The 27,160-nt window shown below is 38.2% G+C and overlaps 1 protein-coding gene across 1 annotated transcript in view; it reads left to right on the top strand.

The window, feature by feature from the left end:
- The window catches only part of PKP3 (plakophilin 3), a gene marked incomplete in the record, with an annotated part of 642,311 nt that overhangs the window by 582,836 nt on the left and 32,315 nt on the right, over nt 1-27,160 (top strand). The window contains 1 exon segment of the mRNA XM_044082669.1: nt 3,789-3,876. Coding sequence (XP_043938604.1) covers nt 3,789-3,876 — 88 coding nt within the window.

Below are 27,160 nucleotides of genomic sequence, written 5' to 3'. Positions count from 1 at the left end.
TATTGTATATTATAATATAATAAAACCGCAATCAGGAAGAAATTAAACTATAAAACAATAACTTCCACTGTAATAAACTTACTATGGAACTCTACAGCTATTAGAAAAACGACACAGACACTAGATTAATATTAAGCGCTTTCGTTCATGTTAAGATCATTAGAACTTCCTCAGAATACAGTGTAAAAGGGCAAGCCACAAAAATATAAAATTACAAGGCATCATAACAATACTTTCTTTTCTTTGATTTGTACACCTTACTGTTTCTCAGTTGTGATTGGTGTACTACCTCAATAAATACAAAATAAACTAAAAAGAAAATCTTTATAAGGAAAAGGTTTGCAGACACAATTTGTTTGTTTTATTAGATGTAATCTACCTGCTTTGTTGAACTCTGCCTTTTGGTAAATATATTGATACTAGACGTTCTCCTAGCAGATGATCTGATCTTTTTATTTTGAGTACAGCTGATTATTAAGGTGTTAATTTCTAGAGGGTATGATCCCAGTTAGTAGAAAGTTCCTAATGAAAAATTTGTGCTAACAGTAAGCTGTACTTATTTGAAAATTGATTCAAAATGAAAATGCCAAAATATAAACGTGAACATTACCATATTTTGCTGTGGGTTACTGTAACTAGTCATTTAAAATTTGTACATTATCTGAAACATTTCTGTTATTTTTAAATAGGATCAAATACCAAGTCTTGCAGTTAATTCTTGTTAAAATGGCCTGAACTTGACAGTTTTTTACTCTAGGTAAGCCTGCTTTTTTTTTCCTTTTTCTCCTTTGCCTTCCAAACATCTAGCCTTCCTCCTTTTGATACATCTCATTCATTTCCCTACCTCTGGAATGTCCCCCAGTCAAAGGACAAGAGTTGTGTAGAGGGGGCTGTCATCCAGGAAGCCATAAAGGTGCTTTTCCCCAGGGTTCCAAGGACCACCAGTCTTCACTTCATTCCATTTGGCCAGAAAATGTCTTAGAAGTACCACACAACATGAGTTTTGATTGGCTTATGGCCAGCAGGGGAAGTCTTATATCTGCAAAGAAACACTCCAGAGATCATTAGAACCACCAAATGTGTCTCAAGTTCTCATGCTGCTAGCAGTCCACCAGGCTGCTGAAAAGTCTGCAGTGAAACCCTTATTAATTTCTACAGCGGGGCATTTCTTTTAAAACTTAGACCCAGCCCCAGGTAATGTCAGTACAGCAACATCATAGGCATACCACTCAACCTCTTAGAGCAAGAAATCTGGACAAAGCTGAAAGTAATGGGGGGACAAAAGACCAAAAAATAGACAGATTTTAAATCTTGCTCTTATAAACTTAGAAAGTTGCTAAAATAACTGGATTTGTGTTTGCTTGCATTTTTCTGAAGAGCATGAAATCTGAAACTCAAATGTGCGTCATTATTTCGTGACTTCAGTCATCCGTGATTTGCCATAAAATCATAAATGTTATGAGAAACAGACTAAAAATGTGAGGCAAAACGTGAGGCAAAAATCTGGACAGTAGAGAGGTATGAACAGGCTGTCCAGCACCTCCCCTAATTTTAGAGTGCTCGATCTCACACACCATGCACACACCTTGTGAGAGCCACTGTCACCAGTTTTGGAAACCAAGCTGGTGTGTCCCAGTCAGTGATTGTGCATGACAAAAGCTACAGCCAGTTTTCTGGGACAGCTTCATGTTCTAACAGGGTTTTGCTGGTACCGCCCAATTCTATATACATAAAACTTCAGTAGGGACTTGTTCCTTCCTATGTCCTTCTTCAAATGGTAATATGCAGTAGGCCTTTTTACCTCTCCCTTTCTTTAGTAGAGAAACTCAAAATGTGTGTTTACATTTGTTTTTGGAATGACAGGTTTAGAGTGGTTGCTAACCTTTCTGATGTTGTATGAATATCATTTCAGAAATGTACATAACTTATTCATATATAGTTGGTATTATTGCCTGTCTAAGACTAATGCACCTTCAGTTAAGCATTTGTATTTGCCGCTGTCATTTGTCAGTATTTTGATATAAGATGTGGTACTTATTGCATTGAAGGTAAGATGAAGTATGACTGAAAACCCTCTTAGATGCTTGCCCACTGTGCTCATTACCAGTAGGTGTCGCCTGTCACTCACTACCTCATTGTAGCTGAATCCAAAGAAGTCAGATCCTCTCACCATGTTTTGCAACCTGCTTATATTTGAACATGTGACACATTCTTTTCAATTAATTTTGTTCCTCCAAGTTTGTCAGGTGCCTTTGTGGAGTTTCTTATGCATGCCTTTATTTTGCCTATGCTCTGAAGCAGTCACTTAAATATATTTATTTTTAATTTTCTGCACTTCTGGTAGTGTCCTTACAGTATGCTGTTTTTTCCTTGCCTGTTTTGAGTGTGTTGTCACCACTAAGCTAGAGCTCTGATGCCTTGAAACTTTGAGTTTCTTTTAGATAGCTGTACTGGCACATTGTCCGTGGATCTTTATTGAACTGCCACCCTGTTTTGTATGTTGTTAGTGATGATGACATCAGTCAGTATAAGTTATTGTTTTTATGCCAAATACATTGGTTTAAAAGCATTTGAATACTTTTCTGTAAAATAAATGGTTGTGGTTTTGTCACGGGATATATCATTCTTTACTCATTGCAACAAGTAATAGTAGTTTGTTGTCCTGGTTTGACAATGGAAATTTAATATTGGTGTGCGAGTTCTTGAGGAAGAAAATACCAGCTGTGCCAGAAAATTTGCTATTGTTCCTTTGTAAAACCAAGGAAAAGTCAAAATCTCTCTGTCTAGCAACTTGCAACTAACAACAACAAGTGATGTATTTAAAAAAAGAAAAATGCTCCCTGAGAAGTGTAGAGGGTGAGCTCAAACCAAACCCTTAGCTTTAGTGTACTGAAATTCAAAGTCTGCAGGGATAAGCCACTGAAAAAAGGAAAGACAAAATGTTTACTTTGGTTGCTTCTTTCCTTCCTTCCGTGTATTTACTAGGTAATCATACTTCCTTGAAGACCCTTTTCAGGCATGACAGGCCAAAAGACCAAAATGTGCAATTACATGTTATGTTACACTGTAATGATGCAGTAAGAGAAGATTGCTTGAGAGCAACTACATGAAATCTTCCTCGGCAAGAAGTGCCTTCTGTTCTGTTTAGACTAGCATAGTGCATGGGTGGTTACTGGCAAGGCATGAGTGGTCGTAAGTCTTAAGACATAGTAGCCTTGGAATGTCCAGGAAATCTCTAAATCAGTGTGTCTCTGATGTCTTGCGGTTCATGACAACACACACTGTCAGCTGAAGTCCTCAGATATGTGGACAGTACAAGTGTTGTGTTGACCTTTTGAAAGATGGTGTTTGAAACAGGCATATGCTGAAGCTTTGCCAAGTCAGGTGAGCTGTTTGTCCACTGTTTCTGACTTAAACAAGGAAATGTTTTTTTGTAACTGTTTAGGATCTTGCCTTTTAGTACTTCAAATCACTTCCACTGTAAATCAGTGGGTTGTGGACACTGAGATAAATGCCAAGGATATTACATTGTTAAGCTGTGGAAAATGTAGTGTATTGTGGGGGAAAAGTCACTATGGCTTAAAAGCAAAATCATAGGACTATCATGTTTTAAAGGGCAGCAACACAAATTGTAAGCTGTGACACTTTTGCCTTGCTTCATTGAGCAAACAGAACAAATCTAGTGCAATTTTTAGGTTAACTACTGCAAGAAACTTTCTACTGTGTAAACTGAATTCTTTGATTCCATCAGTTTTGTCTCAGTAACACATTTGCTGTATTTTTTTCAGCCAAGAATATGCGAAGGCATCAAGGGCAGCCATGGTGCTACTAAATAACATGTGGCAGTACGGAAAGTATCATAAGGAATACAAAAAAGTATGTGTTTCTGTACTATTTCCCTGTCATTTGCAGCCTGTTTCCATTCAAGACTAATGCTGTAGTGATTTTTTCTTATAGGTCTGTTTGTATAGTACACAGTAATAGACTGCTTAACATACTGAATTATGCTAATGGTTTTAGAGAAGGAACATTCATAGCAAAGTATTACAGCTCCTGCAACTGCTTGGTTTATAGTTTCCTGTCACTTGCTGCCCTGGAAAGGGCTTTTTTACACCCCTAATCTACACTATTTCCTTTATGGGATAGTTTTTCCTTTTATAAGTGTATGTAAACCATCTAAAGATGCTATTCAAACTAGAAAAGTTTCCAAACCAATAGTTAGTACTTTGTGTTAATGTTTTAAATGAAAACCCAAAGTCCAGTCTAAGCCATAGTACACTTCTGAAGGGTTTTTTTTCTGGTATTTCATGCCATTGTTTTACACTTGTTATACTGTGTTTAAAAATGATTAGGTGTGGTACATATGAGTAGACATTCTGTTATGCAAACAGTGAAGGCTATTTTTTTTTTTTTTTTTTTTTTTTTTTTTAGTAACATCTGTTTTAGTAATGCTTGTTTTCTGACAAATTTCACCACTTTTCTTTTTTAGTTGTGAGTATGTTTTAGTTTGGTCTCTTCTGTTGCATGTTTAGTAGATATTTATATCTGTGTTTACACACATGTATCTGTACACTGTTTATAACAAACGTTGTCAACCTGTGTATGCTGAACAGACATTTACAGAATGCTTGTGTTGTGCAGAGTTACTAATACACTGCTTATATACAAAATAAGTTCTGTTTTGCTGCTTAGTTGGATTTCTTTAGTTGTAGGAAATCCAGCACTGTCCCAAGAGACTGGCTTATCAGTGTATCGGTGATGCTCTAAATATGAAGTTGTTGGGATTAAATTTGCCATTTATATCCCAGAGCAAGCAGTTATATTTATTGAAACATTAACACATTTTCCCAGAGCCAAATGATTAGGTGGACAGTCATGAAGAGCAAGGCCATGTGTCATCTGTGAGTTACAGCTTTAAGTGTTAATTCATGTTAACTGACTAGAGAAGTAGCCAGCCAAGACATTGGCTGCTCCACTCTTTACTGAAAAAAATGGTAATTAAACTACAGTAAACTCTCAGTTAACTGGAACTCAAGCAACCAGCACCATCAGGCCACCAGAAAAAAATCGAAGAAATACAGTACAATTTTCATGCGTTACGCTTTATTTCCCCCCTTGCAGAAACATACCTTACATTTTTTAGAGTTTGAGTTTCCATCCCCCACTGTGGAATTATAGATAAACTCACTAAACTAGGTATAAATCCCTATGTCACAAGATGGGTTGCTAGCTGGCTCACTGACAGAACCCACACTGTGAAAGTAGTAGACTCTAAATCCAACTTCAGACCAGTGACAAGTGGAGTGCCACAGGGTTCAGTCCTAGGTCCTCTCCTGTTTGGTATCTACTTCTCTGAAATACAGGCTGACACAGAAGGTCTTTGGCTAACAAAGTTTGCAGATGACTGCAAACTAGGAGCCATAATCAAAACTCCTAATGATGTGGACATGCTACAAAAGGGCCTCACTGAGACAGATGCTTGATGTCAAAGCCATGGCCTCAAGCTTGACGTCAAAGCCATGGCCTCAAGCTTGATGTCAAAGCCATGGCCTCAAGCTCAATGCCAAAAAGTGCATTGTCATCCCTTTTGGTAAAAACTCTGTACCCATGAACTACCACATAGGCGGTAGTCTACTTAACAGCGAAAGTGTGATGAGACCTGGGACACAGGTGGACAGTAGTCTCACCTTTGATAATCACATCGCCACAGTAGTCAGGAAATCCTTCTACGTGGCACACCTCATCACAAAAGGTTTCTCATCCAGGAAAAAAAAGGTCATTGTTCCCCTCTACTCATCACTCATTAGACCCATTATAGAGTACAACACCCTTTTTGGTATGTACCTCACAAGACATCTACAACAACTGGAAAGGCCACAGAAAAACCTCATAAAGAGGATTACTGGCCTCAGACAGATGCCGTACGCAAACAGTCTCAAAAAACTCCAGCTTTACTCTGTCGCATATCGCCTACTCAGAGACTATCTCTGCCGAACATACAAACCTATGTCAAACCCAGAGCTGTTGGACATGCTCCACGTAAAGAAATCCCAATCCCTCCAAGCTACATGCTCTAGGGACCTAAACCTTGTCACCACAGTAAACGGAACATGCTGGAGAGAGAGATTCCTGTCCCAGAGACTTCCCATACTCTGGAACAAACTACCTATCTATATCAAACAAAGCTCCTCATTAGCACTCTTCAAGAAAACTCTTGATGATTGGATGGGAGATAGGAAATTCGCCCCGGGGATCACTTCTGTGGCTCTGCTTGACAGGGGCACAGGAAAGTAATTTTCTTGGGCGGCAAAAGCCAGTGTACTTTTGGCTAGGCGTATATAGGCCCTAGGGCCAATATCCTAGTACCTACAATCCTACATAGTATCCTATGAACGTATGAAAAAGGAAGATTAGAAATAAATTCCCTCTCTCCCCAATCTTGAGAACAAGTAAAACCAAATAGTATAGGGTACAGTATTAGTCAGGCCCATTTTTAATAGTAACTCTCAAGCAACCACAAACTACATTTGTGTGACATCTACCAATCCTCATGGGTGCTGGTTAACTGAGAGTTTACTGTATAACTGAAAAATAAAGCAAACTGCATTTTCCTTTAAAAATATATTCCATTGCCCATTTTGGTTTCACTTAATGCTCATGGTCCATAGCACCACTGAGATTGTCATAATATTAGTGCCATGCATACCCCCCTCGTGCACACGAGTGTATATACACACACACACAAAGTACACCCACACTGTACAATGTGCATGTTTTTGTCACTTCCTTTGTCTTAGTGTGTTAGGGAGATACACTTGTATCTATACCAGATGTGCTTATTGCCACATCATTTTTTAGTGTCTACCATTAAAATAGACACAGTCAGACACACAAGATGCAAGGTATTTATAGCTCCCTGTTGTAATTAAGAAACTCATAGGCAACAATCCTGAAATTATTAAAAAAGAGTCTCAAAATACATGAGAACAATAAATTTTGAACATTCCTGTCCTCCTCCTTTAATCTTTTTTTTAGGGTCAAGCCCCCTGCAATGCCACTGAGGAAAGCAAGCACCACGCACCTCACAAACTTGCATATGCCAACTTCGAGATCTCTACACCTTAGAGAAAAGGGATATGCCAATAAATGCTAATCTCTGATTTTAGCATATGCAAGTCAGCATTTTCAGTCATTCCATCTTGCTATTCCGAGAGTCAAATTGATAAGTTTGAGTAATACGATTGTCACTCCCATTTACTAGAGCCTACAGTTAGATATACAAATATGTGTCTTATGGCTTTGGCTGAAAAGTATTTCTCATCTGGTTAACTAAATAAAGCTAAAACTCACTGTTTATCTAGTAAGAATAAGCCTGAAGTAAAGTCCAGCTGTCATTTATTCATTTCTGTAATGTAGTTTATTCTAATTGCAGGAGTGAAACCAGTGAGAATCGGACATGTTCCGTTTGTATGTTCTAGGACCATGTGTGTGTTCCTCAGAATGTGAAAAATAGAGAAATAACTATTTATAACTATAAATAGAGAAGTAACCCCTTCTTTGTGATACACAAGTAATGGAGTTATACCTAGAAGAAAGGTGTGTTTCCCTATGTGAAGGGGTACAAGGTAGGCTTGCCCTGCTGCTAAAATGTTTATGTTCAATAGTGAGTTTTTCACATTTTGCTTGTATCTTGGAAGATTCTCACTTAATATTTCAAAGTTCCAATGAGCTCACAGTATTGTATCTGATAGTTTGTCAAGTCTCACAGTTTCAGAAAACCACCGCGTTAAACTGTGCTTTGTTAATAATGAGTCATGGCATTTACAGCTTGCAGAAAGTGACTTGCCTGACCTCAGTCAAAGGTTGGTTAGTTTAAAAAATGGGTGTATGCTAAATGAACGAATGATCATAATGTCGGGTACGACATATTCAAAACATTATGATCGTAAGTTCAAAACTTCAAACCCTTAAAAGCCCGAAACAAACAAAATCTTTCCCTACACTAACATAAAAAACATACACATACAACCAAAGCATACAAACCCCTACACACTCACATCATTCAAACACTAACGCACCTACACAAACACACCTACTTTTAAAATAAAGTGGTGGACTTCGCCCTCCACACCCCCGTAACTAAATATACTTAACTCCGAGATCGCTGTACATTGGGGAAAGGGCAATTTTCCAGTAATCGCAGCAAGCAATTACTGGGAAATTGCCCTTTCCCCAATATGCAGCGATCTCGGAGTTGGTATATTAAACTAAGCAGCCTGTGACGTAGCCATTCCGAATAGTGTAGCGTGTCTATGTCACACGCTACACTGACTGAGATGATTGACCAAAACATTTCGGAACTCCAAATTTCGGCATTTGGGGTGTCCGATTAAATGAACAAGTGATCAAACATTGTCGAGTATGTTGTACTCAACATTTTTATAGTTTGTTCATTTAACATAGACCCTAAAAAACGAGGCTTTCTTTTTGTCAAAAGTTTGGCAGCCTTTGGTCTGAATTATATTTAATGGATATGTAGGGTCCAGCCAAACACATGGATGGTTTGGAGGGCTGTACTGCATAAAAATGTAATAGGCATTTGGATGAACTGATGCAGTTCACCAAACTTGTGAATATGATTTTTTGGTGAAAAATTCAGTCAATTTCATATTATTGAATTATCCCAAAATCACCCTGTCTGTTGCCTTGGCTTTTACTATTTCTTCATGAATTACGTTTTTTTGCATTAAGTGTACCTGATACATGTGGAATGTGACATTTGGATACAACCTGAATATATGTAGTAACTTGAGCCATAGATGGTCATTATTTTCTTAAGAAAATATAAAATTCTGCTTAATCAGCATCTTGCTTATGCTGTCCTTAGCTTTTGGCACACGTTCTACCTCTTTAAGTGTGTTGAGAAAAGATGACTTGCATAGTTTGTAGTTAGGTTTCATGCTGTTTTGATGCTGTTTTGACAGTCAGTCTTGTCAGCATTGCATAGGCACCTATGCGTAACACCTTTGGACTTTGTGTATGAGCTGGTAACATTCAACCATGTGCAGAATAATAAAAGCATATTAAGTAAAATCTGAAGAAAGGAAGCAGTTTCCCAGAACTGTTTATTCTGCTACAGTCATGGCTATTCAGTGTAATTTTCAAAGTATTATTTAGGAGTTCTGTTTCTATGGTAGCAAGAGTTCTCCACCCAGATTCATATACTTTTTTTTTTTTTTTTTTGCAAGTTATGTTTGCTGGCCTCTGAGTAAATGACATTGGTCCTTGCCAAAGGCTGTTTGAACTATCTAATCTTCAAGCAGTAGAAGGGTGCGGCTCCTGCATGTTACAAATACATGAGTAAATGTTTTGTCAGAAGTCTTGTCATATTTGATGTTGAGTTAACTAGTAGTATGCTAAGTTGATACTATATTGTAGTATGCTGCTTTAACTTTTCACAGTACTAGTGTGTTTCAGTCATGGTGGTAAGTTAATTTTAAAAATGGCTACTGCTTTATTGAAGTACATTTTTGAAAAAAATTTATTTCATAGTGGCAGACAGCAATATCTCATTAAATTAGTTTTGAACTGCTGTATTGAAAAATTCACTTTACTGAGCTGCATTCATATGTGGTGTCTTACAAACACTTGCACTGAACAATGTCTGATTGTATCAGATAATTTTAAGTGTGACACAGCTGGGCTTAAGATTTGCTGCATATTTTTATCTTCATGTCATTCCCTTCATCCTGCACAGAGAATTGTGAATTTTGAACCTAGTGTAGCTCCTCCATTTAGCTTTGTTTAGCATATTTTTTCAAGTCTGATACTTCAGTACTTTTCAGATGTTCTTCATAGTCAAAGTTGCAGTATTGATTCTTGGGTCTTCCTCTGATGCACATGCCCATGGCTGCCTGATTTCAGAGTCTTTGCATTAGCCCTAGCTGACTGACATCCAAATAACATCTGGGCATCATGGTATAAGCAGGGCATCTGTTGGTGCCATCTTCACTTCTTTGTAGCCATGCAGTCTGACATAGTTATCGTGTGTTCAGAGAACTTGCAGTCCATAGAATGGCTTGTTTTTCCAGAATACCACTTTCCTCCAGTCAAATAAGTACCCTGTTGGCGAAATTTTTCTATTAATTCAATGTTCACAGACGTCAACAATTGCTTAAGTGTGGGAAGCAAATCTCACATAAAGATTTTTCACTTGTTTTGTCTATTATGCATGGGAAGCTCAGCATGACATTTCCGGTGGTCCTGACTGTGCATAATTCCATGTGAAAACCCTATAACATAAGGCAGAGATACTAGCCACCCATGTGGAGTCTTCCTTTTCAGTATCCCTAGTGGTTATGCAATCTGCTGCTACTGCATGGCCTCTACAAACTCCAGTGATGACTAAAGTCACGCAAAAACAATGGAAGTACAAAATGGCCAAGAACCCTGACATTACCAAGAGAGCTCTGGCAGTAGTCCATAAGTCAACCAACCACCTAGGTGAGACACCTTTGCATTTCCCTGGTCCAGCAACTGCTACGCCTGAACTCTGTGTCATGACCCCTCAGAAGGCCGCCATGGTCTTTGGCCTACCTGCAGATATAACTGCAGCATGCATGTCAGTCAGGTCTGAGGTAATTCAACAGGTTTCAGCTTCTTACATCCACATCGTGGGTTTCAAAGGAGACACCCTGTCTACCTCAAGTACCGAAACCTTAACCAAAGTCGTAGTCAGTTGACCACCACCTCAGGTTACCCTTTTAAATGAACACTGAAACGGAAGGGAGACTTCTTTTTTATTCACACCGACCTCCAACCACCACCACTTAAACTGAAGCCTAAGGTGTTCTAAAAATAGCATAGGAGTTTTATAGCCTTTTTGAAATCGGGAGAGCCCTCTCATACTTGTGCTACTGAGTCTTCCTCATCTAAACTAAGGAGGGAGGTCGTTTTTCAGGAAAGGTTGGATTCCTTTAGCTCTGAAGATGGGAATAAATTGTCTTACTGAGGGCACTTGCCACCACAAACTTACCCAGATTTAGACTCACTTGGCACATTCTCTTCCAAAGGCTTGGAGACCCTACTGCCTCTCTTTTCATGCCTAAAAAAGGACCTACTATGATGAAAAGACACCATAATAGCAGAACCTAGAGGGTGAATGCTCTTTGTCAGGAGCAAGCAAAACCATTACATCAGACGGTTCAAATACAGCTTGGGGAGTGGCTACCTGTGTTTCTTGAAAAGTGTGTGGCATTTGTTCTTCTCAACAGATAAAATTACATATAAATCAGAATGAACTATTAGTAGTCTACCTGACCATAAAGGCTTTTCAACAGAACTTAAGCCCAGGGACCCTGCAGATCTGGAAAAAGCACCACAGTGATGTGGTATATAAACAAACGAGGAAAAAACATCTCCTACCCTCTGTACAGATCTTTGAGAAAAATTTGGATGCTGACTCAAGAAATAGGGCTACCCTCATAGCTTCTTATATGCTAGATCAGAACAGTAGCCTGGCAGATTCTCTAAGCAGGGATCTTCTAGACCCCAGTGAATGGATGCTGAAGAGAGAAGTCTCCCTGGACCAAACCCTACAGAGAGGGGTCACCTCACTAGACCCATTCACCTCTCACACCAACAAACAACTACAGTACCTCTCACACCAACAAACAACTACAGTTCTGCTCCAAAACTCAACAGATAGGGACTTGAAAATGTTTTCTTTTCCCATGGACAAATTGGTTCCTGAATTCATTTTTGTTTCCCTTCAGTATGTTTTTTTAGGCAAATACTGTGATTTTAATGGGCATTGCTTGTGAATTGAAATAAAAGGAATGTACAGTTCTTGTACTGTGGGTACATGCTTCAGGGATGTGTATCTTTTGCTGACCACTGATATCTACTTAGAAAATCTCAAGTTTTGTTTTTGTGTATCCCTTCTGAATCCTTAATAATTATCATGGTCATAAGTAATTCACATTGTTATCTTTTATTTACAAGATGTCATTTCTTAGCCCATAATGGGCATTGGATGATATTGCACTCTGAATTGGAATCTTTTGCCATGGGCTCCACTGTACTATTAGTAGACATCACAAGAGACACTGCTCAGTTGTACACTGTTACTTTGTCTATGTGTACAGTGCAATGAAAAAGTATTTGCCCCCTTCCTGATTTCTTTTTTTTTTACGTTTGTCACACTTAAATGTTTCAGATCATCAAACAAATGTAAATATTAGACAAAGATAACCCAAGTAAACACAAAATGCAGTTTTTAAGTGATGATTTTATTTATTAAGGGGAAAAAACTCTCCAAACCTACATGGCCCTATGTGAAAAAGTAATTGCCCCCTAAACCTATTAATTGGTTGTGCCACCCTTAGCAGCAACAACTGCAATCAAGCTTTAGCGATAACTGGCAATGAGTCTTTCACATCACTGTTGAGGAATTATGGCCCACTCTTTTTTGCAGAATTGTTTTAATTCAGCCATATTGGAGGGTTTCCGTGCATGAACTGTCTTTTTTTAGGTCATGCCACAGCATCTCAATTGGATTCCATCCAAACTTTGACTAGGCCACTCCAAAGCCTTCATTTTATTTTTTTAAGCCATTCAAAGGTGGACTTGCTGGTGTGTTTTGGATCATTGTCCTGCTGCAGAACCCAAGTGCGCTTCAGCTTGAGGTCACGATCTGATGGCCAGACATTGTGTTTAAGGACTTTTTGGTAGAGAGCAGAATTCATGGTTCCATCAATTACAGCAAGTCGTCCAGGTCCAGAAGCAGCATAGCAGCCCCAGGCCATCACACTACCACCACCATGTTTGACTGGTGGCATGATGTTCTTTTTCTGAAATGCTGTGTTACTTTTACGCCAGATGTAACGGGACACACACCTCCCAAAAAGTTCAACTTTTGTTTTGTCAGTCCACAGAATGTTTTCCCAAAAGTCTTGGGGATCATCAAGATATTTTCTGGCAACAGTGAGACAAGCCTTTATGTTCTTTTTGGTCAGCAGTGGTTTTTGCCTTGGAACTCTGCCATGCATGCCATTTTTGCCCAGTTTCTTTCTTATGGTTGAGTCATGAACACTGACCTTAACTGAGGCAAGTGAGGCCTGTAGTTCTTGGTTCTTTTGTGATCTCTTGGATGAGTTGTTGCTGCGCTGTTAGGGTAATTTGTATAGGCCGGCCACTCTTGGGAAGGTTCACCACTGTTCCATGTTTTCTCCATTTGTGGATAATGTCTCTCACTGTGGTTCGCTGGAGTCCCAAAGCTTTAGAAATGGCTTTGTAACCTTTTCTAGACTGATAGATATCGATTACTTTGTTTCTCATCTGTTCCGGAATTTCTTTAGATTGCAGCATGATGTCTTCCTTTTTGGGATCGTATGGCCTACTTCACTTTGTTTGACAGGTTCTATTTAAGTGATCTCTTGATTCAACAGATCTGGCAGTAATCAGGCCTAGATGTGGCTAGTGAAATTGAACTCAGCTTTCCCAAAAATGTGATTAACTACTATTACTTCATGATTTAACAGGGGGGGGGGGGGGGGGGCAATTACTTTTTCACATAGGGCCATGTAGGTTTGGATATTTTTTTTTCCTTAGTAAATAAAGTCATCACTTAAAAACTGCATTTTGTGTTTACTTGGGTTATCTTTGTCTAATATTTAAATTTTTTGATGGTCTGAAACATTAAAGTGTGACAAACATTAAAAAAAAAATAAGAAGTCAGGAAAGGGGCAAATACTTTTTATTACACTGTAGTATTGTTAGCTGTATGAAGGTTGATTTTGTCCGTTCCATAGACCTGGTGGAGGTGCTGTTTTTTATCCCACATGTGGCGATGATACCAAATTTGTGAAATGACTGCTACTACTTGTTCTGCCCCTGATGTACACAAACTGCAACTACTGTACACAGTGGTATAAGATTCATACCTCTCAACTGTACAGATTTGTGAAGAATTTCCAGATTTTTGTTTCATATTTATAGTACATTTTTCATAAAACTGTGATTTTCTGGCAATACATTAGAGTCTTTAAAGACTGAAGTAAGAAAATAGAGACATTTGAGTTTCAGACTTCATACCCTTCAGAAAAAAATCATGCTAACACAAAGCCTGTTATTCTGTCAACTTTCTAAGTTTATAAGAGCAATATTTAAAATTTGTCTCTTTTTTTGGCCTTTTCCCCTATAATGTATAGCTTTGTCTAGATTTCTTGCCCTAAGAGGTTGAGAAGTATGGAAGGTGTGCTTTTATGAATCAGAAAATGTCAGAACTGATAGTTTGTCAAAGATGAGCTGCTTGAATGAAGTGAAGAATTAAAATATTTAAATTCCTCCCTACCCTATGTTACCCAAATGCAGCAGAACGTTAAAATGCTTCACCTTTTCTGGGGGGGGGGATAATTTAGAATGTTGTTCATAGATTGTGTTGCATCGGATCTCTCTCTTGTCATACTGCAGCTCTTTGGTCTTTTGTAATGTCATGCATTTAGTCTTTTGTGTTTTTTTTATGTTAGTTAAATCTGCATGTATGCAAAATTATTTATTTTTGTAGTGCTTCATTTACTTGGGTCATCATGTCTAAAACAGTAAAATACTTAGGGCAGGTTTAAAAGGTTAATTTTTAGGCTCAAAAGTTCCTAGTCCAGTCCTTCCTTGAAGGCAAACTGAAATCTGATCATATTTTGGTTGTATAGCAGGTATATCTTCTTGCAATGCAGGTATTTGCTTCAGTCACTGCCTTAAAAGGCTTTACATAACTTTTAAAAGGTGTAATATAAATCTTTTTGTTATCCTGTGACACAAGTAAGTGTATGTCGAAAACTAGAGATTAAAGAGCTGTTTTTCTACATACTTGAATAATTGTGTTAATTCATGCAGTCTTTTTGGTAAAGAATGTTACCTGGTTAAGCATTAGGATTGTACTGAATGTGGGAAAGAAGAATTCTAACCAGCATTTGCCAGGAGAAGGTCAGCATTTTCTGATTTTACACAGTCCATTAAGTCGCTCTTCTACTACTTCCTGCCATCACAGCTGCACTTTTTATCTGTGGAATTTGCCCAAATGTGAACTTAATTAGTGCATCCAGTAAAATTATTAAATTAGAAGCCCAAGACAAGGCATATAGTTGTCTCCTGAAAACAGTACCTAACTAGTTTAGTATACTTCCCATGGAAAAGAAAGATATTGCTCCTTATGATAAATGCATTACAGTTGAAATAGTGCACTCATAGTAGCAGTAAATGTTTAAACAGAAGGATCACTGATGCATCATAGGGAACCACTTGCGTTTCCCCTTGATTAACTCATCCATAATTGGAACATGGTGGGTCACCAATCTTTTGGTGCCCTCATTTTTCCCTCTGTTTATTTTGGTGTAACCATGTCAGTTTTCATATTTTAGTGGGTTTGTCTATGCACTTGGCATATGGTTTTCCTGCTTGTAAATGTACAGAAGAAAAAAGCAGAATGACCAGTCTTTCAAGGGAAAGCTGACTTGTAACAACACAGGCACAGTCCAGCTTATGATGTATGTGTGTTTTTTGTTCTTCCTACAGAAAGCTAAAGATGCTACAGTTTAACTGCAGTTTACTAGTACATCTGTATAAGATAACATTTTGATAATGCCATGTGTTGAACTGCTTACTCTGTTTAAAGGATATTCAGTCACACACCATAAGAGACAGAGGTATGTGGGAAATGTTTCACTTTGGGCAGGTAAGATAGCTCTGAGGATGCTCCTTAGGCTTAGTTGCCGCTTTACTTTCAAGTCTGAGAATATTCTGAAGAGTGATACTGTCCAGTGTTTTGTTCACTGTTGCCTAGTTAACGGTTTTCTAAAAATTCTGAGAAAAGAGGTTGCGTTTCTTCATGGCAGCTTTTGGTGAATATGGAAATGTTCTCCATTTTGGATTCATGACACTAGCTCAGCTGATTATATAGTGGGACCAGTAGTTCACAGTTTGTTGGTGAAGGTGTTAAACAGAAGCATAATCCTTCTGATAAAAAGGATTCATTATTTTTACCAGGCCTGCATTCTTTATTAAGGCACCCTTTGTGCAGGCCAACATGGCTCGGGGAAGTTTCATTAAGAGGACTTACGATAAAGGTAGATGAATGCAGAGGAAGAATAGTGAACTTTATTGGCTAGTGTCTTATCAAGGAGTAATATAAGTCAGAAAAAATGGTACAGGAGAGCAGTTGCCTTCCCAATACCTACCTGAAAGGATAGTAAATTCTTAGGATTGCTGGAGTAACATAGTAAGCTGAAAATCTTTCTTTAAAAATGGTGAGTTGTTCCAACTGCCTCTGACAGAAGGGCATTTAATTGCACAATTAAAGATGAACACTTATCCAGTATGTTTAATTCTTTTTTTTTCCTCAACGGTGCTGCTTGCTAGTTGTATAAATGAAGATAAGGCTTGTCTGTACCATGCTATTTATTTAATGTTTAAAAAAATGCACAGAACAATGGATTTACTTCATTGACTTCCTGCAGAATATCACACATACACTAGTCAGAAATTTTTTTCTGTCTTAAAGGGGAGCTAAATCCATGTGTGGATGGGTCTAAATGCACAAATTTTGTAATATAGATATTAAGTTTCAATCCAATGAACATCCGGTGTCTTCTTCCAAAATGTGAAGTTTGGCACATGTGCACTGATGTATGAAGCTTGAGGTCTTAGGATCTAGGTCCATGGCAGAACATACAGAAATGTATGACCTAGGAGTGCACCTCATTATGCACACCTTGTTTGATTCCAGTAGCTTTTGCTGCTGCAGCCCTTGTTTGGTTACACAGCTTGTACTGAAGTTCAGGTATGTCCAGAAACTTGAAAATATGGTTTTGCTTTTGTCCAGGTCTCTCCTCTGCAGTGCCAGCCACTCTCCTTTAATCTAGTTATTTAGCATACTTAATTTGTTCTTTCTTAGAATAGCATCCCATTACTTCCAACAGTGCGATTGTAGTCGTTATCTAGTGGATGCCACATCCCACAATAACTGTGACCTCATAATAATATTACATCATTTTACATACTAAATTCCTGTGTCATTAGACTGTTACATTCAGAGACATTTTGTTGCATTGAAGATTCCAAAATAGTTCTCTTCAGTCCTTTGTTCATTCAGAAACTGTAACTAAATAAAATAGTTTTATTAAGTCTCTCTAAATGTTTTATTACCTGATTCTTTACCCATTCACATTTTGTCTTGGCTTTAATGGTCATGTTTTCCATCATTCATGCCTGGATTGCCAAATCATCTACAGATAATTTGCATTGATAAGAGCCTCTTTGCCATGGGTAATAACCATAGTTATATAGTATAACAAATTTAAAAAGAATTATTGCAATGTTTCAAGGAAATACCAAGTTGTAAGTGTATATGCGACCAAATAACCAAAAATGTATACCAAATATATGCTTAAAAGGACCGTAGCTCACTGCAAATGCTTACTTTCAAAAATCACTTTTAACAGAAAACAAATAAAAACGAACCCCTGAGGGTTAAAACTATTTTACTCACAGGTTAAGTGCTTTCATATACTAACTGCAGACTTCATCAAAACAATGAAATGTGCGTTTCCCCCATATAATAAATTTTCAAAAAATCAAGATCCAATGGGAATGCTGTATCAATTGACCTTCTCTTGAATAAGACATAACCTTACGAATATTCATTAATTCTGCTCATTCAGCCTACACAGTTTTGTATCGCACCCTGTTACCATACAGTTTCTAAATATACCTATAAAGCAATCACGTGTATATGCATATCACATTTTGGTATAAAAACGCATTTATACATTTTTAAATAATGTATGCTATGTTAAAAAATATATGTATTTCTTTAGAATGCAATGTTGCACTTTTGTTATATAGTATGAGGGCATAAAAAATATATTGATACTCATTTGTGCTATGTTAAAAAGTGTATACATCTTTAACACTCAATATTACACTTTAGTTATTTGGACATTATAACCCGACATGTTGCCTCGTTTCTTATTGTACCAGCTTTCATTTTTTATTTTTTTCTATTCACTTGTTTCTAATTTTATTCTGTGCGTACATATACCCTACTGCAACATGCCATTCATATCCTTTCATTCAAGATTGGTTTAGTGGGAATATGGTCATTCAACCCAGGTTCTTTGGTTGCATTAATCCTCAGTTGCCATTTGTCCGCTTTTTCTGCTAATTTGACCTTAACGTTTCCTCCCCTTAAATCCACTTTTACCTGTTCTAAAATCCCAAATTTAAACACGTGGCTTGCATCATATTTAAGTGTGTCTTATTCATGAGAAGATTAATTGATAGAGCATTCCCACTGGATCTTGATTTTTTTGAAAATGTATTATATAGGGGGGAGAAACACGCACTTCATTGTTCTGATGAAGTCTGCAGTTAGCAGATGAAAGCACTTAATCTGTGTGTAAAATAGTTTTAACCCTCAGGAGTTCATTTTTATGTGCTTTGTTTTCTATTAAAAGTGATTTTTGAAAGTAAGTATTTGCAGTGAGCTACGGTCCTTTTTAGCGTATATTTGGTATATATTTTTGAATATTTCAAGGAAAGCCAAACTGGTTTGCAGACTAACATAATCAGGTTCAGCAAAGAAACTGAGGAAATACTAACTTTATTTTTATAAAAAGTCCAGACAAACCAAACTTGTGAAAAGAAACAAAAAGATGGTAGGACTGGTAAAATTCCCACAAGTATTTATTAGCGCTTTCATACAGACATTAGCTTGTACTTCTTCAGACATCTTTAACCCAGTGAATCATTCATTATATAACCATTCCAGTCAAGATAAACTCAACTAAATTAGCTCTTAAAGGTATATGCACTAAATATATAAAAAACCTTATAAAACAATGTGTCAATACATAAAAATGCCAGTAAACAGCTAATAAATATTAATATACCAAAAAGACCAGAACAAATGCCTATATCAGTCGTCCTAAACCAAACCTTTTTAAACTCAATATTTATGAAAATCAAGGAAACAAACTTATTAATGTATTATACATTGACAATACCATTGCCCAAAAGTACCTCAATGAGTCACTCAGCAGTGGAAATATTCATATCTACATAAAAAACAACTACTACAGTAAATACTTGTGAAATTTTACCAGTTCTACCATCTTTTTGTTTCTTTTCGCAAGTTTGGTTTGTCTGGACTTTTTACTAGTTTGTCTAGCACAGAAGTGGTTGATCTAGCTAGAAGTTGTTTTGAAAAAGATGTCTTTGTGGGGACAGATGAGGACTGAAGACATAGTTAAAATTTTGGGTAAAGATGGAAAACATGGCTGGAAAGTGTTGCAGTTTGCAACTTTCCGTTGAGATGTCACTGGCAAGCCTGTGCTGATTATGTACCTCAGTACTTTTCTGCATGTGGCTGGGCAGGCATTGGGAACCTCTTTTTTTTTTTTAAGTTAGGTTGCTTTTATGCTGGAGAAGTAGGCATTGAGTGTTGACTCTGCCATTCCTAGCAACTGGTCATTGAGGTGCTGTGTGCCAGACACTAGAACATTCTTCTGGTATGCCTTATGCTGTAATGCAGTATAACTTTGGTGATGATTGTAAAAAGTTGGGCCATTGGAAACATACACCCCATACAGGAGGGAAAAAAAGTTGTCAGTGGCAAGGAATGGCTTGTTGGCACAGCAGAGTTATGACACTTTCTACAAATTGCTATCCAACCAGTTTATATAGATATATATATAGATACATACATATATATATATATATATATATATATATATATATATATATATGTATATATATGTGTGTATGTATGTATATATATATATATATATATATATCTATATAGGATCACTACATAATCTCGAACGTTTGGAATACCGAATCCCAAAATCTCAAAACTATATAGCTGAAACCCTGAAAATACTGAAAGACCAGAAGCGCGAAATTCAAAATCCCGATGTTCAGAGATGTTGAAGTAGCACTTCTGGTGTTGCGGTTTATGGATAGGTAGAAGTTCAGGTAAGTATCTATGTATAAATGTGTTGGTTAGGGGCTTTAGTGAGTGTTGTGACTGTGATATGTGTGTGTGTGAGACTGTAAAATATGTGGATGTGAGTTTCCTTTGTGTATCTGTTTGTATGATCTCGGAGTTAGCATATTTAAGTGGGGGGGTGTGGGTGTCACAGCCTCCCACATGGGGGGGGGGGGTGCTGTGGGGCTTGCCACCCTGCCTATCTGTAGTGCAAGATTATATGTTTGATTGTGGGGGGCAGTTTTGTGTGTGTGTGTGTGTGTGTGTGTGTGTGTGTGTGTGTGTGTGTGTGTGCTGTATGTGTATTGTACATTTGGGATTTTGAATTTCGCACTTCTGGTCTTTCGCTATTTAGGGGTTTCGGCTATATAGTCTCGAAATTTTGAAATTCTGTATTTCAGGATTTCGAGATTACGTAGTGAATATATATATATATATATATATATATATATATATATATATATATATATATATATATATAAAGCCAAATCTCCAGAGACTGGCTGTACACTATATGGAAGACTGTTTCATAATTGAGTTGCATTACTGCATTACTGATTTTATCCCAACTTCTATTACTGAATGACAAAACACAGTTAATAATCCAGTTGTAATGCAGAACGAGTATGACAGGTCAGGTTTTGTGCAATATGGTAAAAACGTGCTATGCAGTAGGATGAAAACTACAAGGTTGTCTGTAATAATTTCTAAATTATTGGAAAAACGTTCTGAAAAACAAAAATACCTCACTTTAACATAGGACTGCCTCTGTATCAAGAGACAGCCTAGCAGTGCAAAGATACTCCACACCAATCTGACACTTAATCCTTTCCAATAGATTTTTGAATCACTTTTGCTGTTACACTACAAATGTCACCTTTTGTTCTTCACATTACTATTACTTCTCTTAATTTTTTTCTGTATCGCTTTGCTATCTTCGCCACCTCCCTTTCTCTCTCCTTCAAAATCATGCTATCCCTGTAAATGTTTGAATATATTCACGTTTCTGTAAATGTACTAGTTATATAAATCGTACGTTTATAACATGCATGAATTTTAACTCGCATGCTTCCCAAAGATTTTATTCAAATCTTGTAATTATTTTTACAGCTAATTGTGACTCCTTTGTGTACCATACAGGTATATTGTCATTTTAAATTTAAAAATGTTTACTTGTTTTTGTGTCATCACTGTGGTACTTTTCCTCCCAAAGACTTCACTGAAAGGGGACACGTACTCCATCGGACCATCTTTTTTAACAAATGCAGTAAACTGAAAGGGACTTGTGAGCATTTGCTAGGCAACCTAAAACTATGCAAGTACAGTTTGAAAAGGCCATAGAAAGGTTAAAGGATGCCCGGGACAAGGATTAGGAGGCATAATTTGATAAGTTTAGTGCATTGACCTGGTTCAAAGCTCCAGAGAGCACCCCTGCATTACCAGGCTTCAATTCATACCACACCTTTCGGCCACCTAACCCAGAAAGAAGCACTAAAGGCAGAGGCGTGTCCATATTCATTAAGGATATCCACACCTCCAGGCTAGTTGCACAGCATAATGCATCCGAGATTATCCAAGTGCAACTAACTCTGAGCAAGACCGCAATCCAAATTGTAGCTTGCTACAGACCCCCCACCATGCCCCAGGATTTACACTCCTCATTTCTTGATACACTGGAAAGTATTAGGGTACAAACCAACCCCCTAATAATGGGCGGTTTCAACTACCCCACCATTAACTGGGAAAACTACTCGTGTACCAACTCTTTTACTCAACGTTTAATAGAATTCATAAATTCCAACGCCTTGGATCAACTTATTCACACCCCCACCAGGGGCAGCAATATCCTAGACCTGGTCATTACCAACATGGGAAACCGGTGTTCCACACTAGAGGTCAATTCCTCGTTGGTCAGATCCGACCACAAGCTAATCAGCCTAGACATCCACATCCCACCCCCACCCCCAATTAGGGAAACCATTGTAAAAAAACTTCTCCAAAGCCAACTTCACAGTTCTTAAGACAGAAGTGTCAAACTTCATGACACCCATGCAGACGGACAATAGAGGTATGACTGCCGAATCCTACACAAATGCACTTTATAAGCACTTACACGAGTGCATGGATTATGCTATCCCTAATAGAACCAAGATGTTATCCTCCAAAAAAAAAGAAGCCAATCTGGTGGTTCTCTGCCATAAACAAACTCTACAACAGAAGAAAGAAACTGTTGCAAAAAAAGAGTAAAATCCCATGACTGGAGGAAATCCTTGGTCAACCTCAGTAAGAAGCTGAGATCCCTCATAAAATCCTCCAAAGCAAGTTACGAAAACAAAATTGCCACTGACTCTAAAGACAACCACAAAGCATTCTATAGCTATGTCAAGAATCTAAATGGGAACACTCAGATCTGCTCTGAGTTATAGCACAATGGCACTAAATATACAGAGCCAACTGATATTGCCAACATCCTAGCAGATAGGTTCAGTGCTAACTTTACCCCCCCTCTCACCCCCTAGAGGGCCCATCTGTATACCGGAAGAATGCAAAGTTCCTATAATCACGGCTGCACAGGTAAAAAAAACACTCTCCAAAGCCAAGAACACAGCATCCATGGAACCTGACAATATCCCAGGCTGCATTCTACATGAACTACAGAATGAACTGGCACCCTACCTAAGTACCATGTTAAATCATAGCCTCACCTCAGGCTTTGTACCCACTGAATGGCGCACCGTGACAATTATCCCATTCCACAAAGGGGGAGCCATGACAGACCCTGGGAACTACCGCCCCATTAGCCTGACGAGCCTGGTCTGCAAGGCCATGGAACGTATCATCGTGGAACTCATAAACAAAGACATTGGTAATCTCCAAACTCTGGACCCTACCCAGTTTGGATTTGTAAAAGGCAGATCATATCTCCTAAACCTAATTGACTTCTTTGAAGCAGTCACCAAAGCCATAGAGGAGGGTAAAATGGTTCACACAGCGTATCTAGATCTCGCCAAGGCTTTCAACACCATCCCCCACTCTGGAATTATAGATAAGCTCACTAAACTAGGTATAAATCCAGAGTCACAAGATGGGTTGCCAACTGGCTCACGGACAGAACCCACACTGTGAAAGTAGCGGATTCCAAATCCGACATCAGTCCAGTGACAAGTGGAATACCACAGGGTTCAGTCCTGGGTCCTCTCCTATTTGGTATCTACTTCTCTGAAGTGCAGGCCAACACAGAAGATCTTTGGCTAACAAAGTTTGCAGATGACTGCAAACTAGGAGCCTTAATCGAAACTCCTAACGTTGTGGACAAACTACAAAAGGGCCTCACTGAGATGATACCTGGTGTCAAAGCCATGGCCTGAAGCTCAATGCCAAAAAGTGTATTGTTCATCCCCTTTGGTAAAAACTCTGTACCCATGAACTACCACATAGCTGGTAGTCTACTTAATGCCAAAAATGTGATGAGACCTTGGGACACAGGTGGACAGTAGTCTCTCCTTTGATAATCACATCGCCACAGTGGTCAGGAAATCCTTCTACATGGCTCATCTCATCACAAAAGGATTCTCAGCCAGAAAAAAAGAGGTCATTGTGCCCCTCTTCTCATCACTCATTAGACCCATTATAGAGTACAACACCCCTTTTGGTATGTACCTCACAAGACATCTACAACAACTGGAAAGACCACAGAAATACCTCACAAAGAGGATTACTGGCCTCAAACAGATGCCCTATGCAGACCGTCTCAAAAAACTACAGCTTTACTCCATCGCATATCGCCTACTCAGGGGCGATCTCTGCCTAACATACAAAGCTATGTCAAACCCAGAGCTGTTGGACATGCTCCACTTAAAGAAATCCCAATCCCTCCGAGCTACACGCTCTAGGGACCTAAACCTTGTCACCACAATAAACAGAACATGCTGGAGGGATAGATTAGTGTCCCAGAGACTTCCCATACTCTGGAACAGACTACCTATCTATGTCAAACAGTGCTCCTCATTAGCACTCTTCAAGAAAAATCTCGATGATTGGATGGGAAATGGGAAATTCACCCCGGGGATCACTTCTGTGGCTCTGCTCGACAGGGGCAGAGGAAAATAATTTTCTTGGGTGGTGAAAGCCAGGGTCCATTTTTTGGCTATGCTTGTATTGGCCCTAGGGCCGATAGCCTAGTACCTACCTATGAACCTGTTATAGGAAGGTGGTAGCAACATTTTAAGAGAATGCATGGGGGTGGAAGAAACAGCTGGCAGCACTGCAGCGGCTTCCCTGAGGGAATGTAAAATGTTTAGGAACAGTGCTGGAATGCAGCAGTGCTGTGCACAAAGACAGCAAAATACTTTGATATTGCAGATGTACAAGTGAATTACTAATTAATACCAGCACCTTGTTTAGCATGTTTGGAGAGAATAATCATTGTGTGTTCTTTTTCTTTGTGGAAGCTGTACAGTGTGTTTTTTTTTTTTTTTGTAGAAGTTGTAGTGCAGCATTTTGCATGTGAAGTATCGCACTGTTGTGTTTATGTTAAACACATTGCTACATCATAGTAGTACTGCTGGGTTTGGGTTACTGTTGGAAAAGAATGGTAGTTAGATCAAGAAGTTTTCAATCTTAACAAAAGCAAGCCCTTGAAGCCATGTACGGAAAAGGTCAGAAGCTTGGTTAGGTGCTTCAGACTTTTTACAGATTTACTGCAAGCACTGCTAAGTCATTCTGTTGGTTTAAGATGTCAGCTGCATTTGATTACAAGAGTTATTAAATGATAGACTAGTTGACATTTGACGGTGAGCCCACTGTGTGTGTGTTCATGTGTGTGTGTTGGGGGCTACATAGAATTTAATTTCAGAGGTTTAACAAAAGCATGCAATTTGTCAACAGGGGAAAGATTTATAGCCGTTCCTGGGAAACGTGTACTCATTACTGCCACCAACAGAATGGGTTTAAGACTGGCTCAGCATCCCTCTTCTCACCGTTATAACGGAAGATTTCTGTCAGGTAGTTCCCCAGCCTGTGAACAATGACCATCCTTAAATGCCCACAGCACTGGTTTAAATCAGGGTGGTAGTGACTGATCTGTTGGCCAATGGGAAGAGGACTGCACAGGGTAAAGCAGGCAAATACAGAATGAGGAAAAGGAGGTTGAGGAGGCGGGAGCAAAGTACCTTTGGTAACTGATTGGTTGGACTGTTCAGGTGCTGTCACATCAGTTAACCATATGACCCAGGATTGAGTCAGCAATGAGGCAAACATTTTTTCAGAAGGGGTCCCCCATGGGGTAATGTGGAATGCTGGTTATATTTTGGGGGGAAAGAATGGATACCATGGACACTGTCTTTAATAGCTGGCAGCCATGAAGAATAAAGCCCACAAATACTAATAAATTAATACAGGGCTTTTTCCACTGCGTGAGATATCAATTGATGAAAAAAAATTGTTTTCTTCATTTTCTTACCACATTTGCCTTTTAGTCAGTATAACCCACTTTATATTGCTGCTGAAATAAAAGAAACTACTACAGATTTCAGTTTGTAGCGCACTTTTAGAATGCCATTATATTTTATAGAGCATAGTGTATGTGCTAAATATCTTGTCAGTATTGTAGATGAAATACTGAAAACATTGTTTAAGAAACTGACTGAGATTGTTATGCCAATCTTTCGGTAAGAGAACTTGCTTGGTTTGAAGTTGCTAGCATGATGTACAGCAGCTTAAGGAACAGGATTTTCCTTCCTGTAAGGTTAAGGTATGCAAACACTGTAAGCTGAAACATCTGTTCTGTTTGCTCAGCCCTTTTACCTCAGGTAATCCGTAGATGTTTAAATATTTACATTAGTATAACATGAATGGTGCCACATAATGTAAATTTCTGCTGTTTTTGTCTTCTCTTTCTGGGATGCAGTATATTACTGAACTGTAGTGATTTCATATAAAGAAGTTAGATTGATACTGTCTCAACTTTAGTAAATCAAAGCAAAATGATTATGCTTTAAATGCCATATCTATCCAGTAACACACACTGTACTATTGTTCTCAGTTCTGTATAGATGCTACATTTACTCACATGTAAATGTCATGTATGTTTATATCTGTACTCCACCTGGATAACATGCATTGCTACCAGTTGCAGCTCTTATTACATTATGATGATGGTCATCTAGACATATACTGTCTCTGCTGCTCTGTACACCTTACATTATTGATATTTTGTCATCTTCCAGGCAGTGATTAAAATGAGTCCACTTTGATAAGTCCAGGTGATTTTTAGAGCTGTGTGTGTCTAGTGGAATTGATTTGTTGTCTTCCAGGTGTAGCTGGTATGGGTTCACTTGGATCTGTCCACATCCTGATTAACAAACAGTAAATGAAGTAATTAAATGCATCAAATTATTGTATATAATTTGAGCTGACTTGAAACCATTCTTTTTAGGTGACGTATCTAATTTATTATGCATTCAAATAATTGACAGTTGATATGCATCTAAAGCAGTATGCATATTACGTTTCACTAAAACAAATGCACAGGAATGTTTGCATTAAAAATGATAATCATCAGTAATTCTGTCAAACTTTGATTTTCTTTAAATAAAAAGTAAATTCAGTTATGGAATCAGAAGTTTTTAAGAGGGCTTTGCATTGTGATATATATCTTAGACAGCAGCATGCATGCTACTACAGCTGCTTGCAAACACATTACTTACTCTTTCTCTGCTTCTCTTACTGATTTATTTTAAAAGCATTTTAGAAGTACTTTTACTGAGCAGTTGTTCAGTAGGGTGATGAATTAATAGTCTGAGGCTTTGTTTGGATGTTTTTAAGCTGTATATGGTTCACTTCCCTTTACAACGGAAGTACCCAATGGCAGACTTCTATCACATAGGAAGGAGGTAGTTGCAGTTCTTTAAAGGGAATAGGTTTGCTGTAATTTCAATACATTTGTTTAAATAGTCAGAGACATCAACATCTGAGACTTATACTTGTCTTCTAGAAGTCTTTAAAAGGTTTCTAAAAGCTGTATTGGCATGACTTTCTCTCTGTAGTGTGTCTTCGGTAGGCTTGTAGAACCCCTGTTTCCATAATTTTCTGCAGCCTCAACAGCAGCATGATCCATGT

The sequence above is a fragment of the Protopterus annectens genome, chromosome 9.part0, assembly GCF_019279795.1.
Source record: "Protopterus annectens isolate FY-2018-M chromosome 9.part0, PAN1.0, whole genome shotgun sequence".
Taxonomy (NCBI): domain Eukaryota; kingdom Metazoa; phylum Chordata; order Ceratodontiformes; family Protopteridae; genus Protopterus; species Protopterus annectens.
The sequence above is the reverse complement of the archived record's forward strand: the minus strand, read 5'-3'. Positions and strand labels throughout refer to the sequence as shown.